The sequence below is a fragment of the Phlebotomus argentipes genome, unplaced genomic scaffold (genome assembly GCF_947086385.1).
Source record: "Phlebotomus argentipes unplaced genomic scaffold, Phlebotomus argentipes genome assembly contig_75, whole genome shotgun sequence".
Classification (NCBI taxonomy): domain Eukaryota; kingdom Metazoa; phylum Arthropoda; class Insecta; order Diptera; family Psychodidae; genus Phlebotomus; species Phlebotomus argentipes.
The window spans coordinates 1,219,178-1,242,554 of NW_026776170.1; the positions used below are offsets into that span (position 1 = coordinate 1,219,178).

At 33.2% G+C, this 23,377-nt stretch overlaps 1 protein-coding gene across 13 annotated transcripts; it reads right to left on the reverse strand.

Annotated features, from left to right (window-relative positions):
* Positions 1-33: 33 nt before the first annotated feature.
* Positions 34-23,142, reverse strand: LOC132257075 (calcium/calmodulin-dependent protein kinase type II alpha chain). 13 transcript variants are annotated; one of them, XM_059753791.1, is made up of 19 exons: positions 22,994-23,142; positions 20,838-20,969; positions 20,682-20,776; positions 20,249-20,308; positions 19,225-19,279; positions 18,801-19,126; positions 18,059-18,153; positions 17,877-17,999; positions 17,714-17,797; positions 16,758-16,800; positions 13,574-13,663; positions 11,264-11,320; positions 10,914-11,027; positions 7,825-7,920; positions 7,428-7,490; positions 2,768-2,843; positions 2,608-2,702; positions 1,843-1,957; positions 34-1,537 (listed from the first exon to the last, which is right to left on the reverse strand). In XM_059753791.1, the coding sequence occupies exons 2-19, from the start codon at positions 20,900-20,902 to the stop codon at positions 1,396-1,398; spliced, it is 1,794 nt and encodes a 597-aa protein (XP_059609774.1). In that variant the 5' UTR covers positions 20,903-20,969; positions 22,994-23,142; the 3' UTR covers positions 34-1,395. The 13 variants fall into 13 exon arrangements, with proteins under 13 accessions (XP_059609774.1, XP_059609770.1, XP_059609771.1 ...); XM_059753787.1 differs by having other exon boundaries at positions 7,825-7,923; XM_059753788.1 differs by lacking the exon at positions 22,994-23,142 and adding an exon at positions 22,567-22,772 and having other exon boundaries at positions 7,825-7,923.
* Positions 23,143-23,377: the final 235 nt, after the last annotated feature.

A 23,377-nucleotide genomic window follows, 5' to 3' on the forward strand; every position in this document is an offset into this window, starting at 1 on the left:
ATATAATATATGTGTGTGTGTGTGGTGTTGTGTGTGTGTGTGTGTGTGTGTGTGTGTGTGTGTGTGTGTGTGTGTAAGAATAAATTAATATCTGCTATCAATTTCCAACTAAAATGAAAAATAGTTATTGCGAGAGTTTTCTAATCACTCAAATAGCACTTTTTTTTAACCCTAAAACAAGTTGGTCACTGCGTTGAAACAGAATAAATATATTTTTGCAGTGTTTCTTGAATCGCTGTGCTCAAAAATAATTTAGTTACTCTTTCTTTTCTGCTATTTACTAATACCTCTCCAATGTCAAAAAGGATGTAGAAATTATGTCATGCCAATTACTAAATACTTGAATTTTTTATCCTAGTGTTTCATATATGAAATGTGTTTGTACAATTATGTAAAAATGACTTTATATACTAATGAAAATTGGCCATTTGGCAAGTGTCAATGTAGCATTGTTTTCCGAAACGGATCATTTCATTTCAGTTCTTCATGATTCATAGAAATCAGGGGTTAGATAAGATTTAATAAATCAATGTTTTTATTTACACCCAATGTACTAAGCAAGCATACAATTTCTTTTAAGTCTATCGCTCAGACCCTTGATTTCCTTAAAGGACCTCTAACCCTTTAAGGACAACAACAGTCTGCTCATTATCTGCCCAAACTGAAATCTATCTGACTCATAATACTTAAAAAAAAAAAAAAATAATAATAATAATAATAAAGCAAGATTACTGTAAATTCCGTAATTTCGTATTTGAAAAGTTTGGTTGCAATTTGTTTTTCCCTAAAAAAAGAAATTAGAAAATATTTCGCGATTTATTTCAAAAACAAATTATAATATTCCAATAGTTACCATTCGCGTTATTTAGCAATTTCCTCAAATAATTATTATGAAAACTTTTTATTTTTCAGTTAATTTCAAGTCAAATTGAATTTCCCACATGATTGAATTATTTAAGTTCGGATACATATATTATGTGATGAACAGTGGAAGAAACGTAAATAATTGTAACTTACTATTCTCATAATCTTTTTTTCAGTTGATGAGGGATATTTTGCCTCAACGAACTCTTATTAATCTATTTCGAGCACATAGTTTTCAATGTCTTTATATATGTAAATTTAAGAAAACTCTTATTGAAAACGTTAATTTGCAAATTGTGTCTATAGATGCATAATGTTTATCATTTTTACAAATCACCTCATCATTTTAGCTTTTCAAGTATTGTGGCGTCTCAGAAGGCGCACATTCTAAACAGAAATACCGTCACAAATACAAACAATCTAAATTCTTGTTTTATGGTAATTTCATAGTAAACGTCACGCTCGTAGCGTTTAACCGCAGCAATTACCGCAAATTGATAGTGATGAATTGACCACTTAATGTGGTTCCTTTTACTTTGAAGAGAAAAAGAAAGGAGATCCGCCTGACATGTTTGTTGCTGTGCTGCGATGGAAATGAACATTTTGCCACTTGTTGTCGCGCTTGTGCCACACTCTAGTCTCCTCTGACTGATGTGTGTGTGCGTTCCCTTGTCTGAAAAGTGTCATATATGCGAAACAAATATTATTATGTTGTACAGCAGATCTATCGAGCAGAAATTTCATGAAATCAATATTCCATATTGTCGCTTTCCAAATGAAACTTTTCAGTTTGTAAACAATTGCCAATGCTTTAATTTTCGCTAGAAAATTGAAAGGAGTCACAAAAATTTGCTTTGTATCTTAACTTTTTAGCTCAAAAATTAGACCAACAAACGATAGAACAAACAACAACACGCAATTACTACTAAAATAGAACAAAGAAAGAGTGTTAGGTTTAGAGAAAATAAATGTACTTACTTATCAATGTACTGTGTCAGTCGAACGTATGCAATACAAGCTGCATCTTCGCCCAGTAAATGAACATGTGGATTCAGAATGGTCGTGTTAATAGCTTTGCAGTTCTTTCCAAGTACTAGATGAAATGAAAGAGAAAAAATATGGATAATAGAAGAATTTAATTTCCACGATAACTGCAGAATATTCTTTCTGTGACGGTATTCCCTTATAGAATAGAGAAGTCTTTCGTGTTTGCAGCACAAAATTTGTGTTATATCTCTCTCCAACCATGCTTTCATCCTTTCTTTCTTTCTGTTTGCATTCGATTCAAATCGTATTTTTGCTTATGCGTAAAGAAAAAGAAAAAACACACACAAAGCTCACGGCGTAGACAAAAAGAGACATAGCCACGCATCAGAAATCTTTTTTCGACCCGTAAAATATATCAACTAATAAAAAAATACTGCAATTGAAAAACGCATCACTAATCAGAACTCTTTAGAATGTTGTTCAACATTTACTAATAATTGGTAAATACCAAAAACTGAATCCAAAATACAAAAATTGATAGTCAATTGTATGTGTAATTTATAAATGTGCTAATATATTATGCTTGGGTAGAGTGTCTTAAAAATTGTGCACAATGTTTAGTTCAATTTGAATTTTGCACGAAGACATAAGTAATACTTGTTAAATCATTTTTTTTTTAATATTTAAAAATTGTACATTTAGTATACTGTTATAACTAAGAATGTGTTAAGCCAAACAAAAACACACAAATTTTACCATTTTCGAAATAGAACTTGTGAAAATCCATCCCTTCAACTAGATTACCCAAAGCTTCAGGTTCGAAGGCAGTCAGATGTGGATCACAAATTTTCCTGGAATGGTGTTAAATTTTGTCACAAGGGTGATCACTGTCATTAGTAGTGTATTGTGAACTTACGTGTATGCATCGAAATCACCGTTGTTGATTGCCTCGATTAATTGCTCTGTCATTTTAATGATTTCTTGCCGTCGAGCTGAAATAAACAATATGAAATCAAATCCATTTTAGTAAAAACAATTACATCCTTTAACAATATACTTAATTGTCTTTTTGACAGCAAAAATAATTAAGAACTCGATTTGAAAACAAATCTTAAGCGACTACAATCACTGACAAGAAAGTGATGCACTTATATATTAGGGCTTTGGAAGTATCTTAAGGAAGTTTACATTTTTTCTGCGTTGATTTAAAGGATAAGAGATGGAATTGTGACACGGAAGTTCATTGTGATATTATTAAGTATAACATGTGACATATAAAGGTCTCATTTTGCTTTCTCTCGATGTATAAAAAAAATAAAAAAAAAAACAAAAAAGGAAATAAATATAAGAAAAACTGCGACAACTAAAAGCAACATGCGGGTATTCTAGTGATATCTAAGTGTGGTCGGAAAACAGGGGAAAAATATTGAAATCATCCTAGTCTTGCAATTCCATCCCTTTTCGCTTGCCTGTGACCGTTACCCAAATTACCATACGTTTTTGTCGTGGACACCGACTTTTCGACCAAAGTTCAGGCGTATGGCGGTTACATGAGGCCAGTTTAAACGATATGAGGGTTCTATAACAATTTTATACATGGGCGTAGGCAAGTTAGGGATTTTTTTTTACTGCAGCATACGAAGAATATCAATAAAAAAAGGTTCAACCGCAGTATAAGGAACTCTACGCAGTGTGATCATGATATTATGAACCTATTATGAGCATAGATAAAATTTTTGTGGGGTTGAGATCATAAGTGTCTCGGGAAAACATTCATTGTATACACGCATAAGAGAGAAGACAGTATGTGTCTTTGGCTTACATCTTCTCATTTTTCTGATTTCACTTCTTAATTTCGTTTTCATTTATGATGTTTTGGGAGTATTTGGTAGGCGTAGAAAATGGAAGATGAATTGTTTTTCGTGGTACTCAATTTCATCAAAAGCGAGCATATGATTTTTCATGATTCAGCACTGAGCGGTCTTAGCCTTTTCAAACCACAAGTCCGCGAGCATATTTGCAATATGAGTTCCTTAGACAACATTTTAACCAAAATTCTTTACATAACCTATATATCTACAGTCCTGGTTATTTTTTTTTATATGACGCAGTCCATTTCTTTTCCTTCATCAGAATTCTTGCAAATTATGAAATAGTGCGACATTTGAAATCACATTACCTTTGCTGGGGAAAAGTTAGTCAATTTTTTTGCTACCTATGTCAGTGAGGCTGTTTATATCGTAGACAAATTATCCATGATTATTTTTAGGAATCCTGGATGTGTATGCTTTACCTAAAGAAGATTATAATAATTGTTATTTGGATCGATTGGAACAAAATTTTTTAACGCAGTTTTTGTTTAATAACTCTCAAAATTCACAGAACGGTTTTCACACTGGAAAATTTTTTGTAAGTGACGTCATAGGAGACACGTAAAATTATTCTAGAAACCTGAATGCCTTGAAATGAGATACAAGTGGAAAATCAGTTTTGAAATTTTAACGGCGTTTGAGTAATCTCCAATACTCGATTTGTTTGAACTCCATGGATTCATTGCAATCCATTGAGTTTATTCCGTGTACGCCGAGACATAAAAGCTTCGGTCTACTTCGACTGGTTTCTACTATTGACCAATTCGGTTTCTAACACGATACTCAGTTGCTGGTGCGAGTTTAAATAAGGTGGGTGAGAATTTGACTGTGCGGTTAAAAAAGTGGATTGAAAGCATAGCGTCTGGTTCAAAGCTGTAATCCAAATCGGATTAAAATCACCATTGATTGCGGATTTAGATTTGACCCATTGCGATATAGACAGCCTCTATGAAAACTGATTGACTAAATAGGATAAAATCATTATACTAAGATACTGTTACTTTTTCTTGTCAGTCAATCATGTCACAATTGTGGAACTCATTTTCATTTTTTTCACGATGCTTCCCCTATCCCTCCTAAGAAATGAATAATGTTAACATGAATCGATTTCACATGCTATCAATTGTGCTACTTCTTTAAGCTTAATATTTCTCAATGTGTGTCTGAAGTTGTACAGTGTGCCTAAAATATTATTATAAATGATCCGTAATTTCTAATGAAATAAAGAAATTTACACTTCCTAAATGATTAAGGGACTTAGCACACATTGACTTTTCTCCTACTCCAATCGCAGAAATTTGGATCCCAAAGTGCCTTTATAAAATCCCAGATTTTTGTTTAGCCAAATTGAGTGGAAACTTGTCAATCTATTAATGCAATTTAGGCGCAATTGAAAGAAGTTTTAGTGAGCTAAATCATGCTCGTAGCCACTAAATACACTGCGGCTTTGACTATTTTTAGCAAAGCTTTATCATAAATAGCTCATAGCTTTATCAAAGCTACAAAGCCTTAATTCAAACTTGGACTTAGATGTGATTAAAGTGATCAAGGAAAACAGTAATGATAATTTTGGAACAAATATGTTCCTTATTTGTACTTTAAAATGCGTAAAAATATAAAAGTACATGTTAATGGAAACGACCTCTATAGTTCGAACACAATTTCTTCTCCATACGACGTTAAATAACTTCATTTTCTCTTCCTTTGGTCTTTAAACTATGTAGGAAAAGCTTAATAATAAAAAATGTGAATGAGCCGCATACTTTGCCTGTTTATCACGATAGACGGACAGCAAAACAGACGGGAAAAAATTTAGTGAGTGTCGATTTTTTGCGCGATTATAGATATAAGCTGTAATATAAATCCCAGTTAAATAATATAAAAATATGAATTGACAATAAGTGATTTCATATGCATGGAAAAGTTTGAGCTATATATTTGGGGCCGTTTCCATCAACTTGTACAAATTTAGTTGCCAAATTTACCCACCGGCCAAAATATGAATTTAGAATTTAAAAGGCTCTTTTGGGGACAATTCCAATGTAATTAATCATAACTCGAGAGCATCAACACACCTGTGTTAAATATTAAATATTCTATTTGTAATGAATTTCTGTGATATTCAGAAAAGATTTTTGTGTTCCCTTCAACCTATCCTTTTTTACTGGTCAATTTGTGTTTTAAGCCTTCGGATTAAAACTATTTTCAACTGAAAATAGGGTTGGAAAGAGATATCTAAAACAGATTTACATATATATGAAATACTCAATAAGGTCATACTCATTGAATATATCAACAAGAAATATGCAGATGTGCTAATGAACTACGACTTCAACTGAAAAATAATTATTGGTTATTAAATTAATTATACATATTTGTTTAAAAAAAAGAAAATGCACTTGTATTTTAAGATTGCTTAATACGTCTGACTGAGCGCTCATATTTCATTTCATAGTCGTAATATCTACAGGATAAGGTTAGTTTCTTACGAATTTTTAACTTTTGTCAGTATTTCTAAACTTTTCTACTAGTCTTTCAGTCAAACAAGAATTATACAAAATCAGTATCTTAGTACAGTAAATGCAGGGTGGTGAACGAAAGAGCTAATAGAGAAATACTTGTGTGAAGGGAGGACAAGATGTTCCTCAATCCAATATTGTGCGGCACTTTGACATCACCCACGGCAGTTTCAGTCTAGCCCTGAGAATTTTCGTTTAACGATAAATTAAAACCCATTTTGCCTCTGTTGAATCTAATATTACTATTTTCATGGACAAAGTCCGTAAGTTTAAAAATTTTATGTTGAAATTTTCTTTATCAGTAATTATTGAATATTTCTTTAAACTCTGAAGTAAATTGGTGTTCCAACTGTTATAATATCATGAACTACACCTATTGCCTTATTTCTCTCACCACTGGGCAAGACAGTAGCTGAAAAAAATTATTCAACCACTTATCTTGCCCGGTCTCGAACCGTGTTATAATATCGTTTTAAGAACATTGTTCTGGAAGTTTTCATCCTTTCTAGGAAAGAAAATCAATGATTTAAATAAGAAAAAATTTGTAATCAAAAATTTTGTAAATAATTTTTCACTGATGTTTCTTAAAAGTAAAGAAATAAAAAAGAAATTAGGAATAAAATTTAAGTAATCAAAATTTTGAAATTTGATTTTTTAGTAAAAAATTATTTAGTACTAATAATTTTATACTAAAACTATAACTTATAAATCTTGTAAAATCTTGAGAAGAGAACTAAGTTTAGGTAAATGTCGATTACTGATAAATTAAAATATTTTTGTTGTTTAATACACTACACATACATTATACATAACATATATATATATGAACACAGTACTTTTTTTTGGCCTTTTTTCTCTACTGCAAGCCTGACTACGCCCATGTTTTGTGGTCTTGCTAGTGTGTTTGATTTCTTTAAAGAACGATTAGAGTATAAAACAGTCGGTATGCCATTAATGTGATCGGAACTTATATCATTAAGTTGCAGAACAAACATCAGAGCTTGAAGTTTAGGACAAACAGGAAGTATATGGGTATTTGGTATGAAGTAGATAATATTTTTTACGAAGTAGATAATATTTTTTACTAAGTGCATTATTCGCCTGCATATCTCTGAAATATCCCATTTATACATACTTTTCTTGAGTTTGACATTTTAAATTGGGATATTCAATTATATAAACATACCTGAACACTGAGAGTTAGTAGATAGTTGATGACATGCCTTGGCCGGACATACAATCCGTATGTCTATATTAAGTTTAATAATTGATTAATATAAAAACAATATTTGTATTTGTCAAAAGCATTTTACAAGATTGAAAACAACATGATTTTTAATGTACGCTATTCACTCTAAAGTACTCACTAATTCTTGTATTATAAATAAAAGTGTGTTTGTCTGTGTGACTTAATTTTGTCCTTTTATTCTTGAACATGTATATATATATATATATATATATATATATATATATATATATATATATATATAATCTGAAGACTAAAATCTGAACTGAGGATTTTTTAAATTGGGGAAAAGGAAAGTGAGGTAAGTGTCAAAGTGTTCTGTGGGGCTTTAACTCACCGACTTGAGAATGAGCCCAAAAATCCCTCTCCGTCGAGTCGTAGCACCACCTACAGTCGTCGTCATCGTCACACGTCAATTCAATGTACCCACCGTCTTCTGGAAGAGTCACTTAGCCAATATATCGCTTTTATCGACTCCCCAAGTATTAGAAAGTATATGTAGAAGTCACACGGCTATCAAGTTTTTCTATTTTCATAGTCTTCAATATAGTCCTATCGAGTAACAGCTATTCATTACACAGTCCAACAATGGTTCTTGCTTATTTATGATTATTGGACAGTTGAACACCCATTGGGCCTAGAGTAAAACTCCGTATAGAAAAGTTTTGCATTTATATGTATTTCGATCACAGTTATACGATCACAGTTTATAATTGGTTCGAGTTGCGGAGGAAATTTTTTTTTCAGATTTTCCGCAAAAAATGCCAAAATCTCCTAAAGTCCTCTTCCGATCACTAAACTTTAAAAAATTATATACTTTCCTATACGGGGTTTTACTCTAGGCCCAATGGGTGTTAAACTGTCCAAGAATCATCGAGAAGCAAATACTTTTGTTTCATTTTGCGGGACTGTATTATCTTAAATACATACACAATGCTGTTCTTCTATTGTTCAAACTCATTATATGGTTCATATGTATTTTACCATATTTGATCAAATAATCATTTGCTTTCAGTTATCCATCAAAACGCAAACGATAATACATTTGTTTGCATTGACTTCAGAACAAACTTCTATCCTGCTTGCGTGGAGACTCGTCTTTTGGGATGGGGAAGTGTCAATGCTACAACGTTACTTATGGTCAGAATGGCGAAAAAGGGAGCAATTAAAACCCATCTAAGTAAGCGTACATGAAGGCGACAGAGGTGCAGTGGTCGGTAGAGTAACGGACTGAGAACGCCACGGTTATGTGTTCGATCCTCATTACTGCTAAATGATTATCAATTACAACCAATGCGAAAAAATATTAGCCTTTCAATGGCAAAATATTTCTCAGATGAAGACCGCCCAACGTGGGGTAAGACGACTAGAGTTTCTTAATTTGTTGTAGTCGTAACCTAGATAATTCATATTTTAAAGTGTGATAATTCTTTTATACCTTGTCACTTTGAACAACTGTGCAAAGAGAGACTTTTGACAAAACCATTTTTAGTGATGCGAAAAACCGTATGTATTTTAACAGAACTGAAACGAGAATGGAGCAAAGAATTAAAGGGGAAGTAAATTTTAGTCTTTATTGCAGCAATTTGATCACTTAAAATCTCAAAAAGCCCCATTTGGATTTACCTAGTAAGAGTAGCTCTTCGGTTTCAAATATATTTGAAATACTAATAAGCCTAACTGAAAATTACTCTTAAACTGTCGGAATGCATTACCGTTTGCGGTTTTTTTTGTCTTTATCATTTTAAAACAAGAACATTGCTTCTTACATTCTGTTTTTACACACATAAAAAGCATTGTACATATATCTCAATTAGAGCAGCGTCCAACTAACAAATAATGTCCAATATTATTGTTTCTAAGATCTCATATCCTTGTATATGTCGGATCTACACACATTAACTATTAGACGAAAAATTTTGTGAGTGCAGTTTATTCACAATCTTTCCGGTATATGCGTCAAAAATGACATTTAAAAATCGTGGCATTTTTTCTTGGGACATATACACTGTTATACTGTAATATTTTATTAAAATTGCTTTATGCAAAAAAAATTTTGGATCAGAAGTTAAAAAATACTTAAATACAGAAATCCATGGACAGTGACAGGATACGATTGAGGATTGATCAATAGATTTCCATTACTCAGCCTTCACCTAACATCAGCGAGTGCAGATATGTGAGTTTTTGCATTTTTTTTCAGTCAACTGTATGTTGTTATTCTTGATGTAAAATTTTTTCTGTCTCGGGATTGTGAGTTTCACAATAACTTTGTAATTTTACTACATGGGCACTGAAGAAAGTGCCGAAAAGCTCAAAACGTTGACGGGAAATTTGGCGGAAGAGAAGAAATAGAAGCAAGCATAACAGACTGAAAATTCGCTTTTTCGCAACCTGTCGTATTAAAAACGATCGAAATTCGACGCTTGTGCTTAATGGGTTTTAAAAGTTGTGCACGGAGTGACGGGGATATGATTTTACATTACCAAACTGTGGCATGTCAGTGACTTCTGACTTTTGGCAAAAACCGCATGACGATTACTCTTCCCACTTAAAGGCTAAGGGTTCAATTATAACGGAAGACTGACGAAAAATGCCCGATTTTTTCACGATTTCATTATATATAGTTTCATTGATACAATTTTAATCCATTACAAAAGATTCGATTTATTGTATGATCACAAGAAGTTTGGTTCACGTTAGCTCAATGTGGCTTGAGTTAAATTTCTACCAGTGCGTATGAAATGTTTGCTGTTTGCGTTGAGTTGCTTCGTGCAACAATACGAAATCTCATCGCATTAATTATTTTTTTCCTGTAGTTACATACTTTTTATATCATTCTAAACTAATGTAGTAATATTGAAGTCATTCACTCATGAAAAAATTTCAATAAAACGAAATATGAAGTGTAATGTTTTTCTGTCTCATCTTAATAAGTTTTATTTGTGTAGTTTGTTTTTTTTGTGAATCCTGAATTGTCATAATCTCGGATAAACGACTAAAAAATCTTTTATTTCTTTTATAAAATTACGCACCATTTTATAAAACCTATTTTTTCTTTCTTCGTTCAAAGAATTTTTTCTACCTCATGCAAGGCAAATTACTAGGAACAGCTTTTCACTGATTGGAATGGCACCCAGTATTTATTACTACACACAGTTATAGCAGTTATTTTTATCTTGAACAATTTATATTTTAAAAAATATTATATGAAACGAATGGCAATATATGTTTAGTTCCGTCTTTATTTTCCAACTCACGATTTTGGTTAGATTATTAGAATATCGACTAGAAGAAGCAAATATAACTCAAACATTGGTATAGCATTGATCAAACGAAATTGCATGATTAAACGGGGAAAACATATAAATTGGAGTGAAATGAAACGAATACACGCGTCCGAAGCAAAAAGGACCAAACGTGCACCTTGAACTGATTGGAGTAGTTCTGCACCTGGCCGTTGTGTTGCCTTCGTTACCGCTACGAGATTTTGCAGTCTCTGCAATTGCTCCGGTGGCGCTGTTGTCGGTGATGACGGCGCTGCATGTGTGATTTATTACCAACAGTAACGGAAAAACACTCAATATAGATCTTTTATCTTCTCATTTGTCTTTTAAACCCTAATTCATTGCATTAGGATTTTAGTCCTTAATTCCCAGCTACCCTTTTACTCATGTGGATGTGACAGTGTCATGTGTGTGACCAGGAAGAGAAATAAACAACGAAAAAAAACAAATAAAACAGAAAATAAAAATATTGTTGTTTTTTCTCTTTACCTTCAGGATCTTTGGCAATAACAGTTGAGCTGCGATCAACGCCTCCCTTTTTATCTTCTTTACGATTGAATAATTGTGAATTTGCGATTAGTATGTCAATCATTTTCCGGTCATTTTCATATTGAGAATTCGTCATGTTGGTTTTATCCAATACCGCAGAACACATTTTTTAGTTCGCATTGGTTTTCAGTTTTGATTCAAAGTACAATGAAAAAAATAGACAGAAGTAAGATCATTTTAGACAAACTGTTCTTTTCATAATGCCTTAAAATTTCACATATAACACATGATTTCCCTCAACCTAGTATGGATTATAATGCCTACAGCAAGAAACACAACGTAACTACAGATTTGGGAAGTGGTGAGAGAGGTAAACAGATACAAAAGACAATAGTATATGGTACATATAACAGAATATGTTGATGTGTAAGTCTATTGAAGGTGACGAATTCAAGTTAATGTTTCATGACTGGTTTACTTGCTGGCATAGGTTCACTAATAAAAAATATCAATTTTATATTTTATGTGTTTTCTTAATAGATAAAAAAAGATAATTAGTATCAAAAGCAACTTCCAGCGTCATATATTGTACAATCTTCATGAATTGTTTCATATTGAAATAACTATTCCACGATCACAGGAATGATTTAGTAAATATGAATATGCTTAAATCGTGAAATCAGCTCCTGCATTAGGATGACATCCCTATTAACATTTTCTTTAAGAAATTGGTAGATTTTTGTAGAGAGCATGGGAAAATTGCAATCCAAAGCCAATATATGATGAGAAATTAGAAAGATAGTTTTCTAATTTTATATTTTGGATTACCACTGATAAGATTAGAAACGTATAAGTAATACGAAAATAGTTATGATGAGCAGGCAGTTTGATTGCACAATTGTGCTATTGTCGTAATCACGTGTCAAATTTATTCAGCAATAAAGTTACATTTTTTTTAACACCTAAAAAGCGGAAGATCGAATATTCTGGTGTGTTAACATAATACTTCGAGAAGAAACATTGGCTACAATAAGCAAAAATCGACAGAGGAAAGAAACGCTAACAAATCTTTCACAAACTACTCACGATCATTGATTTCACAAAAAAATAATTTGGCACCACATTTTTAAGATGTAGAAAAATTCTGCTAGATGAAAAAATGCCTATTCTATACTATATTTTATAGATTTTTATTTAGATTATTTTTGCATCACGATAATTTTTTAATATTAAACTAATGTTAATAATTTTTTATCATTTTGAAATCTTTGAATTTGATCAGATGGATTAAACATTAGAATTGCCTGACGCCAAAGGTCTGTGCAACGAGCTGGTCACTATGACAGATTCATAATGATTTTAATGTAAAATATTGAGAGTAGCGATTATTAGTAGCAACTTGTGATGATTTTTTTCGACCTTATTTCCACGATCATAAAATACATTTAGCGCCTCTAATGTCGGTTGTTACATTCAATAGAAAAGTACGCCTTTTTCATTTTCAAATTGATAAAAATGTCTAAGAAAATTGCAACAGCGGAAAAATTTCTTCTCGTTAATTTTTTAATTCACTATAAACTAAAAACTAACTTCCGAAGCATTTGTAATCATCTGGACATAACCAAAATGTTAACAAAATTTGTCTGAGGCATTTTTAGTGTTATGTAAACATAAGTAGGTTTCATTCTAAATTTATCCTTAATTGTTCTGCATTTTAATGAATATTTGTGTTGGATTCTAAATATACATAATAGTTTTCCTAAAACGGATTATTTCTAAAAGATATATTTTCAAAATTTTTGAGCAATTCTGAGTGAAAAAATTAAATCTAACTCAAAAAATCTTTTTTAATTTCTTAGAGCATTTGGTTACATAAAAAAATATCGGATAAAAACAGATTGACATAAAAAAAATTACATTTTGTAAAATGCACAACTGGACAGTATAGGAAAGAGGCATACAATTTGGATCTTTATATTAGGAAAGTTAATTAAACAAAACAACATTTTTTGGTTACGTGTTTTAATTGACGTTGAATTGACTTGTTATTGCTGCCGTCTTTGTTTTGTTACGAATTCAGTGTATTTAATATATGAATATATATTACACTCAATACACAATAGTGAAATAAATACGAAAAAACGCATAGTATTATGCGTTTATTTTTTTTTTAGGAGAATAAAATTGGTCGAAAAAGCGTAAAGCTGTGATGATTAAATGAGGAGATACAGAGAAAGCCACTAACATGAGAATGAGTCACAGCGGTTAAGGATAGATAGAAAAGGGATGCTTAAGTATTTTACGACATACCTCGAACATCATCATCTTCAATTGTTGTACTAGAGTCAGTTGATTCCTTCACTTGGGATCCCTCGCCTTTCTTGGTAATCATGCTTTTGCCTTCATTTGCAGCATTTTTCACGTTCACGCCCGCAATTTTGCCATGGCAAAAGAAGGGGTAGAAAAAAGATGAAACTTTAGTGTCAATATTTTTGATTTTTTGAGCAATAGAAATAAAAAGTTTGATCCTTTATATATAGTTATATATGTATATATATATATATATATATATATGTCACTGTTTAGAAGTTAAAAAATCTTTGGTCAAAAAAATTTAAGTAATATGAATAACAATTTACATAGGTTTTTAAAATAATAAATTATATATGATTAATCATATATCGAAATATAAAGCAATTTAATAAAAAGATTGACAATAAAAAATATGTGGGTAAGCTGGATGGGGGAGCTGGGATTTACACTTGTTTTATTCTTCGGACAACTTGAAATGTGGCAATTTCAAAATGTACTTAAACATATAATGTATATGAATTTCATATTAAAAATTTAAACATCTATAGCTATCAGAAAATCAATGATTGGAAACACATCATAGATATGGCATAGAAAATCAGTGTGCAGAAGCACGCGCTTTGCGTGTGTCTATGCTGAAATTGAGAGCGTTGTGTAAGGATGCACCCTTTGCAAGAAGTGTGCAATGAAAAGCCTTATGCTCGGCTCTGGGAACAAGAGGTCCCTGAACCCTGATAGAATCAATCCTAATCGAGAGAGAGCTCAAATACCCCGACGGGTTACCGGTAATGAACATTCGGTCCAAGAGTTGTAAGGTTCGCATCTGGAGAAAAGAGGGCGAGTTGCAACGCTCAAGCACATCTCATTGTGCGCAAATGTAAAGTGTAAACAAAACAAAAGTTTTTTCTTTTATTTTCAAAATGACGAAAAGCAAGTATGTGTTCGATTCGGCAACCTCATTTGTACTACTACATACTTTGAACCATTTAGGGAATTGCATATCGATATCTCTTATCGTTTCGGCGCTACAGAACAAGTTATGACGGAGGAAAAACGAATGGAAAATTTAAATTCACGTGCTACTAAACGTATGAAAACATTATTTATACTTAGTTTTTCTGATTTGGTAATTTTGAGTCTCTCGAACGATAACAGATAGGAGCTGTGACGTAAATCTCAGCTCTGAATAGTTTTTGTAATGATTGACGCTGAATGTGATGCTACATAATCTACGTTTTCACAAAGCTTGAACCCACATTAATTTATTATATGCATTTTGAGCAGTTTTGCTACCCTAATGCACTTGGCGAATAATAGAATTTAGTAGATTCGACACTACGTGATTAGATAATGAGAATCACCAAAAATCGCCTTGTTTACCCCACTCAATGCACTGGGAGATTCTGAAATATGGTTACTGAACCATAAATCGCATGATATTTTAAAACTGTAATTTAATTCTAATATTCTATTACATACTTGTTTTTGGATTATTTGAGCGAAAGAGGCAAAGAACTGTGCATGATTAAAAACGCCTTGTGCATTGCGCGTAGCTGCGCAATATTGTGTGAGGTTATTAAAAAAGATTTAGTTTCTTGTTGTTTTCAGATGTTGCCCAATGTGGATAAAAACAAAATAAATATGTATTATGTGATAAAGTCTAACGAAAAAACAAATACAAGATGTAGAAAAAAGATGATATGTTAGAAAGCTTATGTTAAATCAAATGGAAAAAAGAGGAGGAGGATATGTTTATATCAGAAAAAGTGGTAATCACTTGTTTCTTCATGAACTAACGAAATAATTAATGAAGCCTTTTTTTTCAGGAAAACGCACTGAAAGTATCCAAGTGTTACAATCAAGAGATGCCTTCACATATAAGTCCAAAACGAGAGAAAATTAATAAACAGTAACATTTAATTTTTATCAAGAGAAAATATTGTGTGAACAACGCCTTTATTAGAAAAAATAATGCATTATCCAATATAACAAAGGTTAAAGTGATTACATCGGTCCTTGTGACCAAATGTCAAAATATTCTTCAAATAGGAACACTTTTCATAAGCTTATTATATCACAAAAGCTATCTAGACTGCGATGTCTCAGTGACTATACAAAAAATTACGATGTAACCCTGAAAATAGATTTTTAAAGAGTTTAGGTATATGAAAGCCACTGAGGAAAATTGTATTTCTTTTGCTAGGATATACTATTACTTGTACTAATATTTTCCGAAAATAATGTTCACTTATGAAATCAGCTATTTATAATATGAAGAATTTTACTTTCTAGACATACAGTAGTAGATGGAGTTTTAAGCTCAATAATCTCTATGCATTTTTTTTGTTTAAAGTTAAATTTTAATTTAAACTAGTATATGTAAACGAAGTCAAAGACACGGAAAATAAAACTGAAACATATGCGTGTTTATTTCTTTATATTTTACGAAATTTTAACTACAATTCATGTATGACATGCAAATCCCTGCTCCTCCATCACTTATTATTTTAGAGTATCATACCCTTATATGTTTATGTATTCAGTTGGCAATGGTGTTAACGAATAAATGCTTAAACGCTTGGAAAAGGGTGTGACCGAATAGTTTAGTCGTTTTGTGAATATGAAATGAACGTAAACGTAATATTGTGTACAAGGGAAAATAACAGAAAAGAGATAAACAAAAATAACGAGAGGGTGTGAGAGGAAGGCTTAAAAATATTAAGAACGAACAGAAAAAACATAGAGGAAGAAAATAAAAAAATTCTGCTTACCACTTTCTAGAGAATTGACAGGAGGAGGTAGTTTTTTGATTCGGTACAGAGTTGTTATATATGTGATAAAGTTTCTATTTTAATTGTTGTCTGTTTCTTCTTAACATTTCATATACTTTATGACTAATTTTCTTAACCTGATTTTTTTTAATAATAAAAATAGGGTAAAGGAATGTAGGGGAGAGATAGAGAGATTTACGAAAAAAGGGTAATTTTTTTTAGGATATTCTCGTCTTTTCTCAATAAATGTGATAAAATGGATAGAATCGTAGAAATGTTTTAGTAATTTTACATCTATATTTATTCAAAGATTATATTTTTGTGAGAAAACACCAAAATATATTCTATTATTTATATGAAATTTTTAAAAAACTAAGAATAGGATCATTCTCATTGAAATGGATACTTACTTGAGAAATTCCTAGTAGCTAGCATCGTGGTGAGAATGGCAACCTACAAAATAAAAAAAAAAATTAGAAAGGGCACTTTAAAAAAATATACACTTGTAATTAACTATTGCAAGCTCAGTAACTGACTTTTTGAAGTATACATAATATACAGATGGATCTTGCATTAGTTATTCCTTTTCATTCCCTTAGTATACCTACACTCATTTGGTTTCGAAATCAAAATATCTAATCTTGTAGCATTGAAATACCAAATGGAATAACAGCAAATGAAGCAAAATAACCCAAGTTGAATGAATTAAAAATAAACTACTACATTTTTTTTGTCGAAGATATATTTTCTAAATGAGCACTGCTACTCTTAAAGCTGTAACTGAATTCAATAATGCTTATGATATACAGTAGCGAAAATTAGGTTAGGAGACCTATGAAATTTTGGCCATTTTACCTTTTGGTGCTCTATGATGAAAATGTTTTCTAAACACTCAAAACTCATGAGTTAATGTGATTTTCCGAGGTAGTTTTATGATTATAAAATGGATTTAGAGAAAAATAGGCAGTGTCCAAACGTAATTTTCTCTGTACTTATATGCACAACTCTCTGCATTTTCCAATATCTCGGCCCCGAATTGAGATATCGCCATGATCTCAACGCCATTTGAAAGATCATTAAATTCTCATAAATTTTTGTCTTAAAACAATTGTCTCGAAAACTAAAGGAAATATCGAATTTTTAGCATCAAAAGGTAAAATGGCCCAAATTTCATAGGTGTCCTAACCTAATTTTCGCTACTTTATTTTTTTCACCGTAAAAGCGTGCACTTAAATGCGCTTTTTGTATTTTAATGATGTCATATACAACAATACAATGCAATATATCATCAATGAAATTTGTAATATTTTTGTTGGCCTATGAACCTATGAAAATTAGCTGATTGACAATGTTTTCTTATACGCACCTTTAGTTTGCGTCTTGCGTTGAACTTCTTAAGACAGTCAACAGTCTCCTGCCTGTGAACAACTGATGCCACACGTTCTCGTTGCTAGTGAAATATAGATAAACGTAAGGAAAACATATGTGAGAATACAGACTGGAATATTTAGTTTCAAATTTTGACTTACGCAAATCCAAGGATGTTTAAGTGCTTCACTCGCTGTAATACGCTTATGCGGATTCACGGTGAGCATCTGATTAATTAAATTTTTAGCATCGGGTGTAACTGTATCCCACTCTGGCGATGGATACTGCAAAAAATATTGAATAATATGATATAGTGTGTAGTAAAAAAAAATTAAATACTTACATCATAGGCGCCGGCCTTTATCTGAGAGTATAGTCTGTGCTGATCCTCATCCCAAAATGGTGGATATCCAACGAGTAGGATGTACAGAATAACACCTTGATGAGGAGAAAGATCATGAGAAATGACAATACATGACATCGTGTGCTCACACATAAAGCACTACACAACTAGAAAGAAAGAATTTTGCATCTACTGTGACTCCGAAGGTTGTGAATGTCCGGTCGTTGAGCTGGCGACACAAGCGATGGAAATCCCGTGAAGCCTTAATCTACAAACTAATATTTTTCCGGAAAGTAACTAGCAATTTAATCAATTGTGCACCTTCGATGTCAAAACATTCAGGCAAGAAGGCAAAACTGCCAGACTTTCATCAAAATTCTACACATCAACAAATAAAAGTTAAAGTGGACAAGGTAGGAAATCTCTAAAGCACTATGAAATTATGTCATACGTCAATTTCATCAGCATAAGTTATCAATGTGTGGGAGGCTTATAAGCCCTGAGATGCACAAGAAACTTTGAAAGTCAGTAATGAAATCACTTCAAGAAGGGAAACGATTTGAGAAGCCACACCCATCCAGAAATTTTGCTAATGTACATTATTCATGTTTTGGAAAAACATGAGAAATAATGATATTTTAGCTGATGAAATTTGAAAACCCTTTGCAACCGCTCTGATGGAATGGATATCTGTGGCATTTTTCCGTATACATGGGATATGGACTACGATGGATCTGCTCACCACACGCCCAAATGTCAACAGATTTGCCGTAGGGCTCCTTCTTCAGCACCTCAGGTGACAGGTATCCGGGTGTGCCGGCGAAGCCAAACCACGCCAGCTGCTCACCCGACACCTCGATGGCCAATCCGAAGTCAGCCAACTTCACGGCGGCTCCCTTCGCCTTGCTCGCCAGCAGCAAATTCTCCGGCTTCAGATCGCGATGGACGACGCCATTCTGATGGCAGTGATTCACTGACTCGAGGATTTGTTGAATGCAGTGGGATGCGTCCGCTTCGGAGTAGAACTCACGCGCCACGATGTCCTCAAACAACTCACCACCAGTCACGCTGATTAGGGGCATTGCCATTGGCCACAGAAAAATTTCAGTTACGATCGCATTACAACGCCAGGCCAAGTGAAATTCAAATACTAATGGATTACTCACAGATCAAATACAAGATAATGATAATTCTCCTCCTGTATGCTGTCATGTAGACGTACTGCAAATAAACGTTGAAAAATAATATAGTTAACTTAGTACGAAGATATTTGGTGGAACTTGCCAGAAATCCTGATTATAAACGATTACAAAATTTTTTTTACCTCGATGATCATCAGGTACAAACTAACTTATGTACTTACTCAGGTGTCAATGGCACTTCTTAATAGACCGAGCCTTTTCCATTAAAGAAAATGCAGGACAGAATTGTTTTTTTACGGAACATTTTGTCACTTCGCCGACCAAAACTCTGGCTCTAGGGTTCAGCCTGAACACAAAGTTAATGTGCGAAAGACAATTCCAGTGAAACCTACTGTTGTGAGCAGCAAAACCCAAAATCACCCAGAAATACATCGCGCGTTAAATCCGCGGATTAAATCTCAATACACACTTAAGGCTTATAACTTTATGCAGGGATACCTAATACCTAATACCTACAACACTTAAATGTATTTAAAATGTATTTGCTCCTATCAAATGAAAACAACTAAATCATTTGTAGGTGTTGTTAATTCTGTTATCTACAATCTTTGACACGCCGTAAATTTACGAACAAAACGCGGGCAGTTACAGGCATCGCAAACTCCAAACAAAAACGGCCATGCGACTCTCGTGTCCGCGTCTCGGAATACTATCCGACATTTCAATGCAAATTTTAAGATTCGAATCGATGTGAGAATAAGCAATTCTCCACATGTGAGAGATAGAAATAGTGAAAATTTTCGTCATGGATACGGCAGTATGGGACATAGATAAAAAAAAACGACCAGGATATTTAAATCCTAACGGGTAATTTACTTTGACACCTGCGTTATAAGGAACTCCTTACGCGTGAGCTCGATTGATTTTAAATCCCTCCGATTGAAGGTATAAATCAGTAAGTGCTAAATCCCTCACTTTGTACTAAATGTATGCACATATCGTCTTCGCTGAAATACAGATTATATAAAAACGTAGTTAGAAAACTTACCTATATTAGGGTGCTGCAGTTTCCGACAAATTCTCGCCTCACGCTCCAATTTCTGGAAATCTAAACAGATGATATTTCTTAGCTAATTATCGGGTCGTTGCTACATTATGGATTTCAGTTTGTTGAAGGTTGCAACTTTGCGCTTTTCATAGTTTATATTGGTGGCTACTTGTGTAAAGTGCGAATGAAATACGGACAAGAAGGCGTTGCAAGGTTCAGTGGTGAGTTAATTTAATACCAATTTCAGATGACATGTGGACTTCAGGCGTTAGTGTTTGAAACGTTTCAGGTCAGGTCTCGTATAAGGTAAATTCCCCACTTTCATAAATGTTATGAATTGTAATCTTGCAACGCCTCTTTGACGAATTCATATTTTTGACAGATTATTAAAAAAAAATGCGACCCGCATGTTCATGTACTATCTGGAACTTACCTCTCGAAGTTAGCTTTTTCGTATTTATTATTTTGGCGGCGAATTCCAGGCCCGTGGATTTCTGAACGCATCTTTTGACAATGGAGAAAGCTCCCCTTTTACGAATAAGAAACATTTAATATGAGCTGCCACTAGTCATGATGTATTTATACTAACTTTCCCAATTCCTCCTTGATGTCATAATTATCGGAAAAGCGCGTACAGGCCGCCGGAGCAGCCATTGCGACGGCGGCAGGCGCGGAAATTACGGGTGCTGTATTTTAAAAAGTAAACTGCGTCTTTTGAGACCTGTAATGAGGCGAGAGCAATTGTTTAGGACCACGAAAAGCCGGTCACACAAGATTACTCAATTGGACTAATATACATTTCACAATACTTTCTCAAGCATAACAATAACTATATTAAGTTACATAGATTTTTATATAGAGAAATGCTGTGATCGAACTCTTATGTACTATCTGTGGAACAAGAAGACACGGTATAACGGTGAAAGCCAAACTGTGCGATCGCTGCGCCATAACTTTGGATTTCGACCAACGCTGTGAGATTTTCTCGATTTTCTGCAATGTTTTCGAGCCCATCGTCAGGGCTTGGCAAAAAAAACAATTGTGCATATAATTACTTGAAAGTTAAATTAGTTCGTTGTACTAAGGTTAAATTCTGTACATCAAAATTTAAGTTGTGGTAAAGTTTGGTTAACACTTAGTCACGTATAAAAATTTCTTGAATATTGCTGCTATGTCAAAATGTTAAGATAGCCGTGTTCGTGAGTTAGTTATATTCGATACTGGCCTACGAAAATTCTTAATTGGTCTCCTATATGCTAATGTTAAAATTAATTTGGTATGTGCATATTGTTATGACAGAAATATTCTGTGCGTCCGCCTATCATACAGCGAGGAAAATTGTGTTTCGAATTTTTTCTTTTCGAACACACAATTCAGGACAGTGTCCCTTCATGCGGCCACAGAAGACTAGTGAGCCGACTGTGTGTGAAGGAGTTCCGCTACAGTTCAACCTCGAGGGGCTAAGTAACGATCCTTGAGGGAGTTATCCCACGAAGTAAATTCTTCCCAAAGTCGTAATTTTCTTTTTTAACATAATTTCAGACGAAAAATAGAACTAATACAGAGTGATTAATCATTAGACTGTCGATTACAATTATTTTTCGTATTAAAAATTGATTAAAAGGGAGAAAATTACGGAGTTCATATTCAAAAATTACGAATTACTTATCGATATTTCAACATGATACAATATGCGCTTAAGATATTATTAAATATTTAATATGTAATAATGAAATTGTTTAATGAAATAAATAAAAATTGTATGATTTTCCAAAAAAATTGGTTTTATTTTACTATGAGAGTGAGAGAATAAAGTGCATATGTTCAATTATAATTTTTTTCCTTAATCTCACTAATCACAACGTTTACAATATTATAAAGAATATAGCTTTGATCGAAAGATATCTTTAGCTAACTTGCTATCTCAATTTATCAATATTTGCCTCAAGAGAATATTGCTCATAGCGTTCAGGTTCGAAAAAATTCACTGAATTTATATTTTAGAGTTTATATGTCGAGTTTGAAGTACTATTCCAAAACACTGAAGTGCGACATGGTTTTAACGGCAACAATCTATGTCAGATGTTGACAACTGACCAAAGAGAATAGGCGACTGCTAGACAAATTGAAGGTGATAATGAATTCACCAAATCTCACCTTCGAAATTTTAGGTGATTAGACTTAAGCGAGTGTCACCATACAGTCAGTAATTTTAGCGTTTGAAGACAAAGTATTGATGCTCACTGTTTGTGATGCAGTAAAAGATAAACGCCATTGGTAATGGGAGAATAAATATATGATTATACGCCAAATTTTACCTGAGTAAGAAAAAGCGGTCAAAAATTGATTGGGCACATCGTGTCTGTATATAGCGCTGCTAACCAAATTAGCGACAGTAAGCCTCTAAGCACAATATCACTTACTTTACTGACAAATTTAAATTACTTTATCGCTTCAAGTCGTATGCAGTAACCATGAATATGTGGGGCACAAGAGCACCTTTTTGACAGCGCGCATAAAGTTTCCCGAGAGATGTCATGCGGTGGCGCTTGCGCTGGAAAAAACGGTGCGCATGCGATGGGAAACTTTTCAGGCTAGGCGGAGGTAGGGGCCGGAAGGCTCGTTTAATTTGCCATTGTAAGCAGGAAAATACTTGCGTGGGGTGCTATACCCTTGCTAATAAAGCATAGGACACATTTACGACTCTATGAGACTCTGCTGATTTTCCGCCTTTCTCTATGTTACCTTGCAACAACGATTGCTGTACACTCCACTTGGCGTTACTGTTTAAATAAATCCTTGCTGTAAAGTAACAATGTATTTCACAGATTGTTGCAATGTAACAAACTAAACCAAATTCACAGTGTCGCTCAATACCACACAGTTACGAATGGTCCTTAACTGTAGCTAACATATTGAGTGCGCATGACAAAAATTTGTCAGTGTGACACAAGATGGGATATTCATTCGCTTGAAGTTAATCATGAACTAGGAGCGAGTGAGGATTTAATAACTCAAAAACAAGGAACAACATGAATTTTCATGGCATATGACAATGAAAATGTTTTACTGGTCACTATGATCAAACCCTATGGTAAGAATACAATATTTTGCTAAGGCAATAATTTT

Coding starts and splice junctions, on each gene's coding strand:
- LOC132257075 (XM_059753787.1), bottom strand. CDS start 20,902: ATGGCTGCTCCGGCGGCCTGTACGCGCTTTTCCGATAATTATGACATC. Junction 17,798..17,876: donor TTAAACATCCTTGGATTTGC/GTAAGTCAAAAT, acceptor ATATTTCACTAG/CAACGAGAACGTGTGGCATC. Junction 1,538..1,842: donor CTGACACAGTACATTGATAA/GTAAGTACATTT, acceptor GACACTTTTCAG/ACAAGGGAACGCACACACAC.